At 44.3% G+C, this 15,100-nt stretch overlaps 1 protein-coding gene across 1 annotated transcript; it reads left to right on the forward strand.

The window, feature by feature from the left end:
* Nucleotides 1-542: 542 nt before the first annotated feature.
* On the forward strand, nucleotides 543-13,131 carry LOC306930093 (uncharacterized protein; the record flags this gene model as incomplete). The annotated part of the gene is made up of 4 exons (XM_079510836.1): nucleotides 543-629; nucleotides 2,298-3,961; nucleotides 9,298-9,409; nucleotides 11,448-13,131. The coding sequence occupies exons 2-4, from the start codon at nucleotides 2,308-2,310 to the stop codon at nucleotides 13,129-13,131; spliced, it is 3,450 nt and encodes a 1,149-aa protein (XP_079366962.1). The 5' UTR covers nucleotides 543-629; nucleotides 2,298-2,307.
* Between the last annotated feature and the right edge of the window lie 1,969 nt (nucleotides 13,132-15,100).

Below are 15,100 nucleotides of genomic sequence, written 5' to 3' on the forward strand. Positions count from 1 at the left end.
AAAACAACAAAACATCAAGACATCAGAAACAATAAAATATGAAGAAAACAACAGGTCAATAAAACAATTAAAAACAATATTAGGAAAAACACTTGGCATATAGATGTGTTTTTAAAAGCGTTTTAAAAGAAGACACTGATTCTGCTAACCTAAGATCCAGTGGCAGGGAGTACCAGAGCAAAGGTGCCCGAGCCGCAAAGGCCCGGTCACCCCGAGTGACCAGACGTGTTGCAAGAGGAACTAGGAGGGCCCTATCCGCAGATCTGAGGCAGCGCACAGGGTTATGGGGTTTCAGCAAGTCTGTTATATAAATGGGAGCTAGACCATGTAGAGCTTTAAAAGTAATCAATAAAATCTTAAAATCAATTCTGTAGCTCGCAGGGAGCCAGTGAAGAGTAGCTAAAATAGGAGTGATATGCTCACGTTTTCTTGTGTTGGTGAGAAGGCGAGCCGCAGAGTTCTGCACCATCTGGAGGCGAGATATATATTTTTTGCTCATACCAGAGTATATTGAGCTCTCTCTCTCTCTCTCTCTCTCTCTCTCTCTCTCTCTCTCTCTCTCTCTCTCTCTCTCTCTCTCTACAAGACATTCAACAGGACTTTATCAGAAATAAAGACCATTAAAGACGGTGAGTAAAATATAATGACTTATTATTCACTAAAAGACAATAATATGAGGTATAATTAAACTGTATCGGACGTGCTCTTCCTCTGTTTTTATATTCCTTGAACTTCCTCAGTCCGTAAAACTGGTAAAACATGTCGTAATGTTTCCATGTCCTCTATGGGACCATCTGTTGTCATGGAACGATCAGATTGATTCAGTGTGTAAGAAAACAAAGCAAAGAATCTACTTCCTTCGCCGTCTAAGATCCTTCGGTGCTAGTAGACAGATTCTTCTTTTGTTTTTCACTTCTGTTATTATGAGTGTTCTTCAGTACTGTAGTACCACCTGGTATGGATGTACTTTACTGTACTGTTATTAATCAGTACTGTAGTACCACCTGGTATGGATGTACTGTACTGTATACTACTGTTATTATGAGTGTTCTTCAGTACTGTAGTACCACCTGGTATGGATGTACTGTATACTACTGTTATTATGAGTGTTCTCCAGTACTGTAGTACCACCTGGTATGGATGTACTGTACTGTATACTACTGTTATTATGAGAGTTCTTCAGTACTCTCATTTGAGAACTTCTAGTACCAGTTGTTAGTGCGCGCACACTGGATCGTTAAACTGCAGTTTACAGCAGTATAGTTACAGATTAGTGAACTCATTACTAATGATGTCATTGCATGTGACGCAGGTGTGCACGTGACACAGGTGTGCACGTGACACAGGTGTGCACGTGACACAGGTGTGCACGTGACACAGGTGTGTACGGGACACAGGTGTGCACGGGACACAGGTGTGTACGGGACACAGGTGTGCACGTGACACAGGTGTTCACGTGACACAGGTGTGCACGTGACGCAGGTGTGCACGTGACACAGGTGTGCACGGGACACAAGTGTGCACGGGATACAGGTGTGCATGTGACACAGGTGTGCACGGGACACAGGTGTGCACGTGACACAGGTGTGCACGGGACACAGGTGTGCACGGGACACAGGTATTCACGTGACACAGGTGTTCACGTGACACAGGTGTGCACGTGACACAGGTGTTCACGTGACACAGGTGTGCACGTGACGCAGGTGTGCACGTGATACAGGTGTGCACGTGCCAGTACAGTACAGTACAGTACAGTACAGTACAGTACAGTACAGTACAGTACAGTACAGTACAGTACAGTACAGTACAGTACAGTACAGTACAGTACAGTACAGTAGAGGGACCGGCACACGGTAACTCTGTCATTTCTCAACCGTTTCGGACGCGGGGCGGCTCGCCGGAACCGGGCCTGCACCCTGGGCGCGTTCCTGTGGGTCTGGAACTCCCCCCCACCCCCGGGAACCCCCACACGGAGTTGCACCACTCACTTCACACGGGTGTGATTTTTTTATTTAATTTAACAGTATTAGTGTAGATTCTTGTCCTAACACAAACATTAAATGCCATTGACAATGAATGGAGAATGTACATCATATGTAGACGAGCAAATTGGCTACAGTATGTTATATATATGCTACAGTATGTTATATATATGCTACAGACGGAGCATAGGAGCATACTGTAGGAGCATACTGTAGGAGCATACTGTAGGAGCATACTGTAGGCATTTGTCTGACTTGTCATGTGCATAAAAACATCCCGAGAACTACTGCTCATACTTTCACTTTTCTCCTCAGTGTGTATAAAATGGCGTCCGCCAGCAGTCTCCTGTCTGAAGAGCAGTTCCTGTGTTCTATCTGTCTGGATGTGTTCACTGATCCGGTCAGCACTCCATGTGGACACAACTACTGCAAAGCCTGCATCACACAACACTGGGACACTAATGATGTGTGTAAGTGTCCACTTTGTAACAAAACCTTCTACAGAAGACCAGAAGTCTTTATCAATACTTTAATCTCTGAGATGGCCGACCAGTTTAGGAAGTCAGTGCATCTGAGAAGAAGTCGCAGCGCCAACCGAGAGGCTGCTAAACCAGATGAAGTCTCCTGTGACGTCTGTACCGACACCAAACTCAAAGCCCTGAAGTCCTGCCTGGTGTGTCTGATCTCCTACTGTGAGACTCACCTGGAGCCTCACCAGACACGCACAGGGTTAAAACGACACAAACTCATCGACCCCGTGAAGAACCTGGAAGACTTTCTGTGTCAGAAACATGACAGACCTCTGGAGATGTTCTGTAAGACTGACCACGTGTGTGTTTGTCAGTCCTGCACCGAGACAGACCACAAGTCCCATCGCATCGTATCTCTGGAAGAAGAATGTGAAGAAAGGAAGGCTGAGCAGGGAAAGACAGAGGCTGAAGTTCAGCAGATGATCCAGGAGAGACAAGAGAAGATTCAGGAGATTAAACGCTCAGTAGATCTCAGCAGGAAAGATGCAGATACAGTCATAGAAGACAGTGTGCAGGTCTTCACTGCTCTGATCAGCTGTATTCAGAGAAGCCAGGCTGAGCTCATTGGTGTGATTGAAGAGAAGCAGAAAACAACAGAGGAACAGGCTGAAGGCTTCATTAAAGATCTGCAACAGGAAGTCACTCAGTTAGAGAAGAGAAGCTCTGAGCTGAAACAGCTCTCACACACTGAAGACCACCTCCACCTCCTCCAGAACTTCACATCCATCAACACAGAGTGGAGACCCACCAAGGACTGGACAAAGGTCAATGTCCATCAGTCTTCCCTTGTGAGGACATTGAGGACAGCTGAGACACAGCTGGAGAAGACACTCAGTCAAGAGATGAAGAAGCTGTGTGATGCTGAGCTCAGGAGTTTCCAGAAATATGAGGTGGATGTAACTCTGGAACCTGATACAGCAAATCCCACCCTCATCCTGTCTGAGGATGGAAAACAAGTGAGTGATGGAGGCATGTGGCATCTTTTGAGAAATGTGTGGAATAGCCCTGACAACCCAGAGAGAATCCTTAGATATCCTGTTGTCTTAGGAAAACAAGGATTCTCCTCAGGAAGGTTTTACTACGAGGTTCAGGTTGGAGGGAAGACTAGGTGGAGTGTAGGAGTGGCCAGAGAGTCCATCGACAGGAAGGGACTCATCACACTGAGTCCCAACAATGGTTACTGGACTATAGGGTTGTGGAATCCAAATGAGTACGTGGCTTATGCTGGCACTGCTGTCCCCCTCCTTGTAAGAGAGGAGCCCCAGAAAGTGGGAGTGTTTGTGGATTATGAGGAGGGTCTGGTCTCCTTTTATGATGTGGAGACCAGAGTTCACCTCTACTCTTTCACTGGCTGCTCCTTCACTGAGAAACTCTTTCCATTCTTCAGTCCATGTCTTAATGACGGTGGAAGAAACTTTGCTCCTCTGATCATCTCTCCTGTCAATCACTGCTAAGGTGGTGTACACACAAGGACGTATTTTGAGTTACCTGGGAAAGTAATTAGCCGATCTGCCCTTTTTGCCACACAGATCCGGCGTTTTGGGGGACTTAAACGGCTAATTTTGAAACCACCTTCCAGAGTGGGAAAGTTTGGAGATGCTACTTTCTCGTCTCCGTGTGTATAGCAAATGCCGCCTCATTTGCTGAAACGGTGATGTCATAGTCCCCTCGCCCCCTCCAAACTAACCAGTGTTAATGGTTTATTTCACCATAACCACTTACATATAAGTATCACAGCTATTTTATATTTGTACATAATGTCTATAAATCTCTTCTCCAAAAATAGCCGATCTGCAGCCCGCATGCATGAGCTTGTAGAGGAGCTATTTTTGGAGAACAGATATAAATTATGGTGATTACCAATCTGGAAAGACAAGAAAAAAACGGATGATCTTCTACATTATTGTTACTATTAAATGGTATAGTGTAGAATAGATTAGTATATATAGGCTATACAAGTTAGTCAGCACAGCCACCGTCTGTCCGTTGCTGCGCAGCAGGTGGAATCAATCTAAACGAGCAATTATCTGACATTCAGATGTGTTGCGCACCAGCGAATATATATTCAATCTCCAAAGTCAAACTCATAAGTTCACAATGTATCATGCCGCCCCTTGTTGTGAGAGAAGGGGTGGGAGAGAGAGCGGGGGGTGGGAGTCAGAGAGGGGGGGGGGGGGGGGGGGGGAGAGAGAGAGACGAGTGCATTATATTTATATATCAATTCTCTCTCTCTCTCTCTCTTGCCACACGCCTGTCATAATGCTTATCGCAGTGGTCAGCTGCGCAGCAGCTACACTCAGGCTGACACAGCTACTCGTTCGCGGTGCATGCATCCATTTCCAATAATGCCCGCCTTAATGTGTGAATCACTTACTTTGTACTTGCTGCTCGTTTTCAGAAGAATTAATCCAAGGTTTGTCATATTATGGTTTAAAGTAGGCATAAACTTTAGCTGGTCAGTCAGTGTGTGCAGACAGAGAGCGAAGCAGCACTGCTCTGCAGCCTCTGCTGATTACATTGATATGACCTAGATATGTCATATGCGCATCTGACTGGCAAGATAATTAGTTATTTGGCAACACCTGTGTGAAATACCAATAGTATAATTTATAAAAGGCTTTCATATAGCCTACTCTTAGAATAAGCTTTTTTACAAGCCATCTACAGGCCGGCCATGTGTACTACAGCTTTCCCTTGAATCCGGAGCAGTTTACCGGTCTCGTCTATACAGCATAATAATTAACATAACCGCAATGTGGACGAAGGAAAGTTTTATATCGTTCACAAACTTGCGCGGCTAACAGCTCGAGCCGTTCTGGGGGGAGGGGTGGGGGAGAAGTATAGTATTGGAAAGAAACAAAACAAATAAAGGGGGATATTTACTGAGACCCGTCGGTCCGTGACCCACAGTCCCGCCCCTCTAAATGTCTGTGTGTGCACGCCACTGTCCGTGGCCGGCCGCTCCGATGCGTGGTATTAAACTGTATACTCTCTCTCTCTCTCGCTCTCGCGCTCTCTCTCTCTGGTCTCCCACAAACACGCTGTTAAGTTACCGCGTCTAAGACTACATTTCCTGTCAATAATAAGCAGTGTAAAATGTAGTTCATTGGGAGGTAAAGGGTGACGCTTTATTGTGAAGGCCCCTTCACGGCGCAGGCAGGAAATAGAGTGGGACGTTACCGTGCACCTCCTTGCGCTGCGTGCACAACGTAAGGGACGTTACCGTACACCTCCGTGCTTGCTCAGCGCAGCCCGCTCCTTACATTTTAAAAATACTGAACATAACTTCCACTGTACACACATGAACATGTACTGTATGTTTTTATGTCTTAACCCCAGAGATATGTGTTTTCCTTGTTTTTCTGTTTTATACGTGCACATTACAGAGGGGAGGCCGGGGGGAGGCCTTTGCACGTTTAATTGTAGATGGAATGTTATATTTCCTTCCTTGCTAAAAAAAAAGAAGAAAGAGGTGAATTTGGTGTAAACATGAATGAAACATCAATGAATGATTTTCTTTTTTTTCTTTTTTGCTTGTTTCACCCCCCCTCCCCCCTCCCTGTTACCTTGTGTCATGTTACTATATTAAAGGGCCTTTGTTTTATAACTTATCGTCTATTTATGGTTTATAACTTTTATTGTCTAAGTAAGTATGTTTTATAACGTTATAATCGTCTCTGTGAATTCAAGGAGATGTCGAACCTTTTGTCTTTCATGTGGGAGGCCAGAGTGAATCCTGCGTGTTACAATAGCACCCAAAGTCCTTTCAGTCTTGTTTCCAGTACTTACTACATTCATAGGCCTAGCTATTATTTTCTCATTTAAATCTAGGAAAGGCTTAGTTTTATTTGTAGCACATTTCAACAACAAGGCAATTCAACGTGCTTTTACACAGAACGTCAAGCAAGAGGAAACAATTATAATATACAGTGACATTAGGGATGCATAAAAAACACTGAAGCAGCTTTCTGCTTCTACAGGCCGACGGCGTGGAACAAACTCCCACTGTACCTTCCACAGGCAGCCGCTGTAGTTTAACAACCTCCCACTGTACCTTCCACAGGCAGCCTCTGTAGTTTAACAACACTGTACCTTCCACAGGCAGCCTCTGTAGTTTAACAAACTCCCACTGTACCTTCCACAGGCAACCTCTGTAGTTTAACAACACTGTACCTTCGACAGGCAGCCTCTGTAGTTTAACAACCTCCCACTGTACCTTCCACAGGCAGCCTCTGTAGTTTAACAACCTCCCACTGTACCTTCCACAGGCAGCCTCTGTAGTTTAACAAACTCCCACTGTACCTTCGACAGGCAGCCTCTGTAGTTTACCAAACTCCCACTAAACCAGGGGTTCTCAACCTTTTTGGCTGGGGACCCCCGGAAATGCCTTGGCCATGTCTCAGGACCCCCTCCCCACCACCAATACAAACTGACTGCAAAAATAACCTTAATAATCGAGTACATGTACTTTGTAAACTCTTAATTCTCATTTTCTAGCCATTCAGTTGCAAAAAAAATTGGGGACCCCCCAAAATAATTTGGCGATAGTGGTGCTCAACCTTATTCATGTCAAGGACCCCCAGAATTATCTGTATTTGGCTGCCGACCCCCATCTGAAAATATGTTGTTCCAGGGACCATAGGTGGATCTAGAAATGATGGGCCCCTGGGCCACCGTTATGCAAAAGGGCCCACCCACTGGAGATTTTTTTTCTTCCGACATGGCGCATACTGTCTGCACACCTGTACGCATAACAATTATGACTTATATAGGCCTGCGGTATTCAGGATTTACAGCAAGGGATTGCTTAAAAATAAGAAACAGCCAAAAACTAAGCCAAATAAATCCAAACTGAGGGTTTAAACACGCAGTAATGTACCGTATCATGATGGTACATTGTAATGATGGTAATGATGGTTACCGTGTACTGGTAGCAGCAAGGGGGAGGGGGGGCCGTCAATCTCGCCTCAGGGCCCGTGGAACACTCTAACCGCCCCTGTGTGCACGCCACTGTCCTGCCCCTCTAAATGTCTCTGTGTGCACGCCACTGGGGGAGTTATTATTTGTGACTTGGCCTGTGGGCGGGGTTCCCACGCACAGCACCTATCCATTTAGGAAGGGGGGGGGGGGGGGGGGGAGAGCTGAGTGTGGAAAATGAACTTAAATCTGTCGTCTTGTGGTTTCTCTGTAATCTACCGTTCTGCACCGTTCAGCAACACAGACGTGAAAATGATGCCGTGGCAAAACTATTATAAATGGGGGTAGATGAGATGGCTGTGTTGACAGCACATGCACTGACACACCGCAGAGCCTAATAAACCCCCAGAATGCATAGAAAACTGCTATCATATTAGATTATCTATATCTAATCCTTCTTTGACCAGGATGGACGATGGACGCCAGATCGCCTCGCAACCTGTCGGATGACGGGTTAAGATTTAACCCCGGAGGTCGCCAAACCCGTCAGATGGCGTGTAGTACGGGTTATATTTGTACCATGCAGCCGAAGCTCAACACTATTTAGGCGCCATTGATCGCCTAAAGGATTGTTTAAGGACATTTTAGAAGAGTTTTGAAAATTAAACAAAACAAAACCACAAAAATAACAATTTAACTCTTGAGTGTCAAATTTAACCAAATCTGGTGGTTAAATTTTACTCTCAAGAAGTTTTATTTCAGCGAGTGAGAAAAGGGAAACATGTGAATGTTTGTGTTAAATTAACTAATAAATTCACATCCAGTGTTCTTAGTCATTATTGTTTGTGTTCAATAAGGTTAATAAAGTTACATTCAGTTCATTATTGTTTGTGTTCAATAAGGTTAATAAAGTTACATTCAGTTCATTATTGTTTGTGTTCAATAAGGTTCATGAAGTTACATTCAGTGCTGTTTAGTCATTGTTAGCTTGGCTTTGCAACACGTTGCCAATAGTGCAGAGTTGAGGCAGCGAAGGGTTAATGTCCACAGGATGCAGAGTGGAGGCAGTGAAGGGTTAATGTCCACAGGATGCAGAGTGGAGGCAGTGAAGGGTTAATGTCCACAGGATGCAGTGCAGAGTGGAGGCAGTGAAGGGTTAATGTCCACAGGATGCAGTGCAGAGTGGAGGCAGTGAAGGGTTAATGTCCACAGGATGCAGAGTGGAGGCAGTGAAGGGTTAATGTCCACAGGATGCAGTGCAGAGTGGAGGCAGTGAAGGGTTAAAGACCACAGGATGCAGTGCAGAGTGGAGGCAGTGAAGGGTTAATGTCCACAGGATGCAGAGTGGAGGCAGTGAAGGGTTAATGTCCACAGGATGCAGTGCAGAGTGGAGGCAGTGAAGGGTTAATGTACACAGGATGCAGTGCAGAGCGGAGGCAGTGAAGGGTTAATGTCCACAGGATGCAGTGCAGAGCTGAGGCAGTGAAGGGTTAATGTCCACAGGATGCAGAGTGGAGGCAGTGAAGGGTTAATGTCCACAGGATGCAGAGTGGAGGCAGTGAAGGGTTAATTTCCACAGGATGCAGAGTGGAGGCAGTGAAGGGTTAATGTCCACAGGATGCAGAGTGGAGGCAGTGAAGGGTTAATGTCCACAGGATGCAGAGTGGAGTTAGTGAAGGGTTAATGTCCACAGGATACAGAGTGGAGGCAGTGAAGGGTTAATGTCCACAGGATGCAGTGCAGAGTGGATGCAGTGAAGGGTTAATGTCCACAGGATGCAGTGCAGAGTGGAGGCAGTGAAGGGTTAATGACCACAGGATGCAGTGAAGGGTTAAATGTTATTGTGCAAGGAGGACTTACTCAACAAGTCAGAACCAAAAGTAAACAGAGCTCTCTCTCTCTCTCTCTCTCTCTCTGTCTCTCTCTCTCTCTACAATACATTCACCAGGACTTTATCATAAATACTGACCATTCAAGACGGTGAGTAAAATATAATGACTTATTATTCACTAAAAGACAATAATATGAGGTATAATTAAGACGTATAATCAGACGTGCTCTTCCTGTTTTTATAGTCCTTGAACTTCCTCAGTCCCGTCTTTCAATTGGAAAATAAAAAAATTATGTTATGTGATAAAATAGGCTATAGGTAATTTTAGCATTCAATCATCAGGGCTAACATAATGTTAACATAATGGGTTTGTGAGTGACTTTTTCACTGTGTGAAAAGAGGAGTTATCTGGCAATTATGGGCACTAGATTTCCCCGTAAACCTCAAGTTTAGCGGGCATATAGAGTAATATACGGTAATATACAGGTGTGATGGTACAATTCGGGAGTTTACCGGAGTTTGTTGGAAAGTTTAAGGGGAGTTTCCTGTAATATACATACACATCAGTGGCGGCCGGTCCATAGGGGGCGCTGGTGCGCCGCACCACCATGCACAACCCCTGAATAAAACGTGAATAAGAATGACTGAGAAAAGTGAGAAACGAAATCTGCAGCCTGTAATTTATTTAAAATTAGCAATCCAGAAACGTAAATATTATATAATATAAGGAACCACTAACCAAAGGCAGTGATTCAAAGTTGTATTATGCTGCCACGTTGTATTATGCTGCCATGAAATGTCAAATGTTGTTTACGTTGTGTGACGTTTCTGATTGGTTACTGAGTGTCACATGTTGGTGCGCGTTCATCTGTAGCCCTTGACTCTCAGCCCTTACACTAGCCGATAATCGGGCATTTTTGACGCTCGGGGGGTGCCCGACCGCTCAAAGCGCGATCGGGATCGGCCCGATCAACATCAAGAATGTTTGATATTTGCTCTGCCCCGCTCCGACTATCCTGTAGTGTGTGGTGCTATCAGATTTCAGATTGAAAAAAAATCGGCTAGTGTAAGGCCACCTATAGGCCACCTATACTCTATGAAGCCACTGGGTCGCAAAATGTGTGCGATCAATGTTATTCACACCACAAACCACTTGGGGGCAGCATAAACATCACAACACAGTTTGACATAGTTTAACACACAGTCACCATAGACGCTAGAAAAACATGAATGATGAGCCACATGGAGCCAGGTAAAGATAATAATTCATTTTCATAATGGAACAACAAGACAAGAAAACTGTAGCCTCAATCTACATGAAATTAGCCATGTTTGGCAATGCCATGTTTTTTTTATTTTTAAAAGCCTTCCATTGAATGTGATGATACCTATAGTGCATGTTTTCTTGATATTTTTATAGCGCCCTCTCTAGGACAAAAGTCACCAGCCGCTACACATCCATATTCCATGCTCTTTGCGCAGTGCTAGTCCCCCCCCCCTCCCTCCTGAGTGGGGGCAGTGTGTGTACGTGCACGCTTAGCGCTCTTGCACACTAGCGTGCGCGCACACTGGATAACCCTGGTTAAACTGTAGTTTACAGCAGTATAGTTACAGATTAGTGAACTCATTACTAATGATGGCATTGCATGTGACGCAGGTGTGCACGTGACACAGGTGTGCACGTGACACAGGTGTGCACGTGACACAGGTGTGCACGTACAGCCATCTCAAGGTTCAGCATAAACAGTGAGCAGTAAGCTAATAATGCCATTAAGATGATACTGCCCGAAAATCTATTTATTCATTTAATATAACCAGTATTAGTGTAGATTCTTGTCCTAACTAAAAAAATATTAAATGCCATTGACAATGAATGGAGAATTTACATCATATGTAGACGAACAAATCGTCTATGTTTGTCCTACACAAAGATTCAATTCCCATTGACAATGAATGCATGATGTACGATGAGCGCCCCTCACTTCACAGGGGTGTGATTTGTTTCTCAGTACTTTGTCTTTCAGTATTTGTGCAATAATAATAATCACATTGACGGAGCATAGGAGCATACTGTAGGAGCATACTGTAGGAGCATACTGTAGGAGCATACTGTAGGCATTTGTCTGACTTGTCTGTTCATAAAAACATCCCGAGAACTACTGCTCATACTTTCACTTTTCTCCTCAGTGTGTATAAAATGGCGTCCGCCAGCAGTCTCCTGTCTGAAGAGCAGTTCCTGTGTTCTATCTGTCTGGATGTGTTCACTGATCCGGTCAGCACTCCATGTGGACACAACTACTGCAAAGCCTGCATCACACAACACTGGGACACTAATGATATGTGTAAGTGTCCACTTTGTAACAAAACCTTCTACAGAAGACCAGAAGTCTTTGTCAATACTTTCATCTCTGAGATGGCCGACCAGTTTAGGAAGTCACTGCAGCTGAGAAGAAGTCGCAGCTCCAACCGAGAGGCTGCTAAACCAGATGAAGTCTCCTGTGACGTCTGTACCGACACCAAACTCAAAGCCCTGAAGTCCTGCCTGGTGTGTCTGATCTCCTACTGTGAGACTCACCTGGAGCCTCACCAGACACGCGCAGGGTTAAAACGACACAAACTCATCGACCCCGTGAAGAACCTGGAAGACTTGATGTGTCAGAAACATGACAGACCTCTGGAGATGTTCTGTAAGACTGACCGTGTGTGTGTTTGTCAGTCCTGCACCGAGACAGACCACAAGTCCCATCGCATCGTATCTCTGGAAGAAGAATGTGAAGAAAGGAAGGCTGAGCAGGGAAAGACAGAGGCTGGAGTTCAGCAGATGATCCAGGAGAGACAAGAGAAGATTCAGGAGGTTAAACGCTCAGTAGAGCTCAGCAGGAAAGATGCAGATACAGTCATAGCAGACAGTGTGCAGGTCTTCACTGCTCTGATCAGCTGTATTCAGAGAAGCCAGGCTGAGCTCATTGATGTGGTTGAAGAGAAGCAGAAAACAACAGAGCAACAGGCTGAAGGCTTCATTAAAGATCTGCAACAGGAAGTCACTCAGTTAGAGAAGAGAAGCTCTGAGCTGAAACAGCTCTCACACACTGAAGACCACCTCCACCTCCTTCAGAACTTAACATCCATCCGTCCTTGGTGGGTCCGTCCGTGGTGGAGACCCACCAAGGACTGGACAAAGGTCAATGTCCATCAGTCTTCCCTTGTGAGGACATTGAGGACAGCTGAGACACAGCTGGAGAAGACACTCAGTCAAGAGATGAAGAAGCTGTGTGATGCTGAGCTGAGGAGGATCCAGAAATATGAGGTGGATGTAACTCTGGACCCTGATACAGCACAGCCCACCCTCATCCTGTCTGAGGATGGAAAACAAGTGAGTGATGGAGGCATGTGGCATCTTTTGAGAAAAGTGTGGAATAGCCCTGACAACCCAGAGAGAATCCTTAGATATCCTGTTGTCTTAGGAAAACAAGGATTCTCCTCAGGAAGGTTTTACTACGAGGTTCAGGTTGGAGGGAAGACTAGGTGGAGTGTAGGAGTGGCCAGAGAGTCCATCGACAGGAAGGGACCCATCACACTGAGTCCCAACAATGGTTACTGGACTATAGGGTTGTGGAATCCAAATGAGTACGTGGCTTATGCTGGCCCTCCTGTCCCCCTCCTTGTAAGAGAGGAGCCCCAGAAAGTGGGAGTGTTTGTGGATTATGAGGAGGGTCTGGTCTCCTTTTATGATGTGGAGACCAGAGTTCACCTCTACTCTTTCATTGGCTGCTCCTTCACTGAGAAACTCTTTCCATTCTTCAGTCCATGTCTTAATGACGGTGGAAGAAACTTTGCTCCTCTGATCATCTCTCCTGTCAATCACTGCTAAGGTGGTGTACACACGAGGACGTATTTTGAGTTACCTGGGAAAGTAATTAGCCGATCTGCCCTTTTTGCCACACTGAGACAGCGTTTTGGGGGACTTAAACGGCTAATTTTGAAACCACCTTCCAGAGTGGGAAAGTTTGGAGACGCGACTTTCTCGTCTCCGTGTGTATAGCAAATGCCGCCTAATTTGCTGAAACGGTGATGTCATAGTCCCCTCGCCCCCTCCAAACTAACCAGTGTTAATGGTTTATTTCACCATAACCACTTACATATAAGTATCACAGCTATTTTATTTGCACATAATGTCTATAAATCTCTTCTCCAAAAATAGCCGATCTGCAGCCGCATGCATGAGCTTGTAGAGGAGCTATTTTTGGAGAAAACAACACCCCGATCGGGAAAAATGTATACATATTTACGCAAACAGTTGCTGAGATTGAGCAGGCGTGCATGCACGAGAGAGGAGTTATGTGTGTGAGGAGCTGATCACAGATAGAGGGAAAGTGTTATATTTGGCCTATTATTTATGCTATATATTATTTACCGCGTCTGTGTCAGTCTCACAGTCACAGACATTTCGCAGCAGTGCGCACGAGAGAGAGGGTGAGAGAGAGAGAGAGAGAGAGAGAGGGAGGGAGAGAGAGAGGGAGGGAGAGAGAGAGAGAGAGAGAGAGAGAGAGAGAGATCATATTATTGAGTGTTATTACATGTCATGACATCCTGAATGACAACATCTTAAATCTGATGGAAATCATCATATTTCTGCTGCCAGTTTGTATAAATGTTTAAACATGTATGAATCAAATCAAATAAGGTAAATATATATCACTGTGTTTATGTACAGTTTATACAAATAAACTGCAACGATTGACAGATGTGTCAGTTTTAACATAAACAACACAAAGGAGGTTTTCATATTGCTGTTGTTGACGTTGTTGTCAGTTCATATTTAATTTTCCATCATGAATTTAGAACTACTGTAAATGTTTATCTAGGAATAAATTAGCATTCATTCTTCCTACTTGCTACTCTTTTATTTGGTTTATTATGTTTTCTCTGTTCAATTATTGCTATAAAGATAATAAAATAAAATAAACTGGAGTTATTGTCCATTTTGTTTAGTTTTAACGCTATTATGAAAACGTATACATGTTTAATATTTGTCTCATATTAAATTAAATTGATATTACATTTAATTGACATGCATAATCTGCACCATGTGGCTATTTTAATATTATTAATATTAATTTTATTATCATTATAATTTTGCGGTGGTGGAAAAAGTATAAGTCTCGTATTCAAAATGTAAAAGTATCGGCATCAAAATGTACTGAAAGTACTAAAAGTACAAGTACTCACATTGCGGAATGGCACATTTCACAAGTTTAAAGTGTGTACAAAATCGTTTGAAAATATCCGATCTACAAGCTTGTAGATCGACTATACGACGCATTGTGAGCTTGTAGATCGACTATGCGACGCATTGTGAGCTTGTAGATCGGCTATGCGACGCATTGTGAGCTTGTAGATCGGCTATGCGACGCATTGTGAGCTTGTAGATCGGCTATGCGACGCATTGTGAGCTTGTAGATCGGCTATGCGACGCATTGTGAGCTTGTAGATCGGCTATGCGACGCATTGTGAGTTTGTAGATCGGCTATTTTCAAATGGCCAAAATGTATATAGGGCTGAAGAGTTGGAGTTGCCTCTGAGATGCAGTGGAGTGGAAGTAAAAGTACTGGAAATTGGAACTATACTCAGGTAAAGTACAAATACCTAAAGATTGTACTAAAGTACAGTAGCCTACTACTTAGTTACTTTGAGTGTCATGTTCTGTATGTTAATTAATGTAATGTTATAAACACTAGGGTAGGAGTGGGTGTCATTAGTGTAATGTTATAAACACTAGGGTAGGAGTGGGTGTCATTAGTGTAATGTTATAAACACTAGGGTAGGAGTGGGTGTCATTA

The sequence above is a fragment of the Electrona antarctica genome (genome assembly GCF_951216825.1).
Source record: "Electrona antarctica genome assembly, chromosome: 9".
NCBI classification, from domain to species: Eukaryota; Metazoa; Chordata; class Actinopteri; order Myctophiformes; family Myctophidae; genus Electrona; species Electrona antarctica.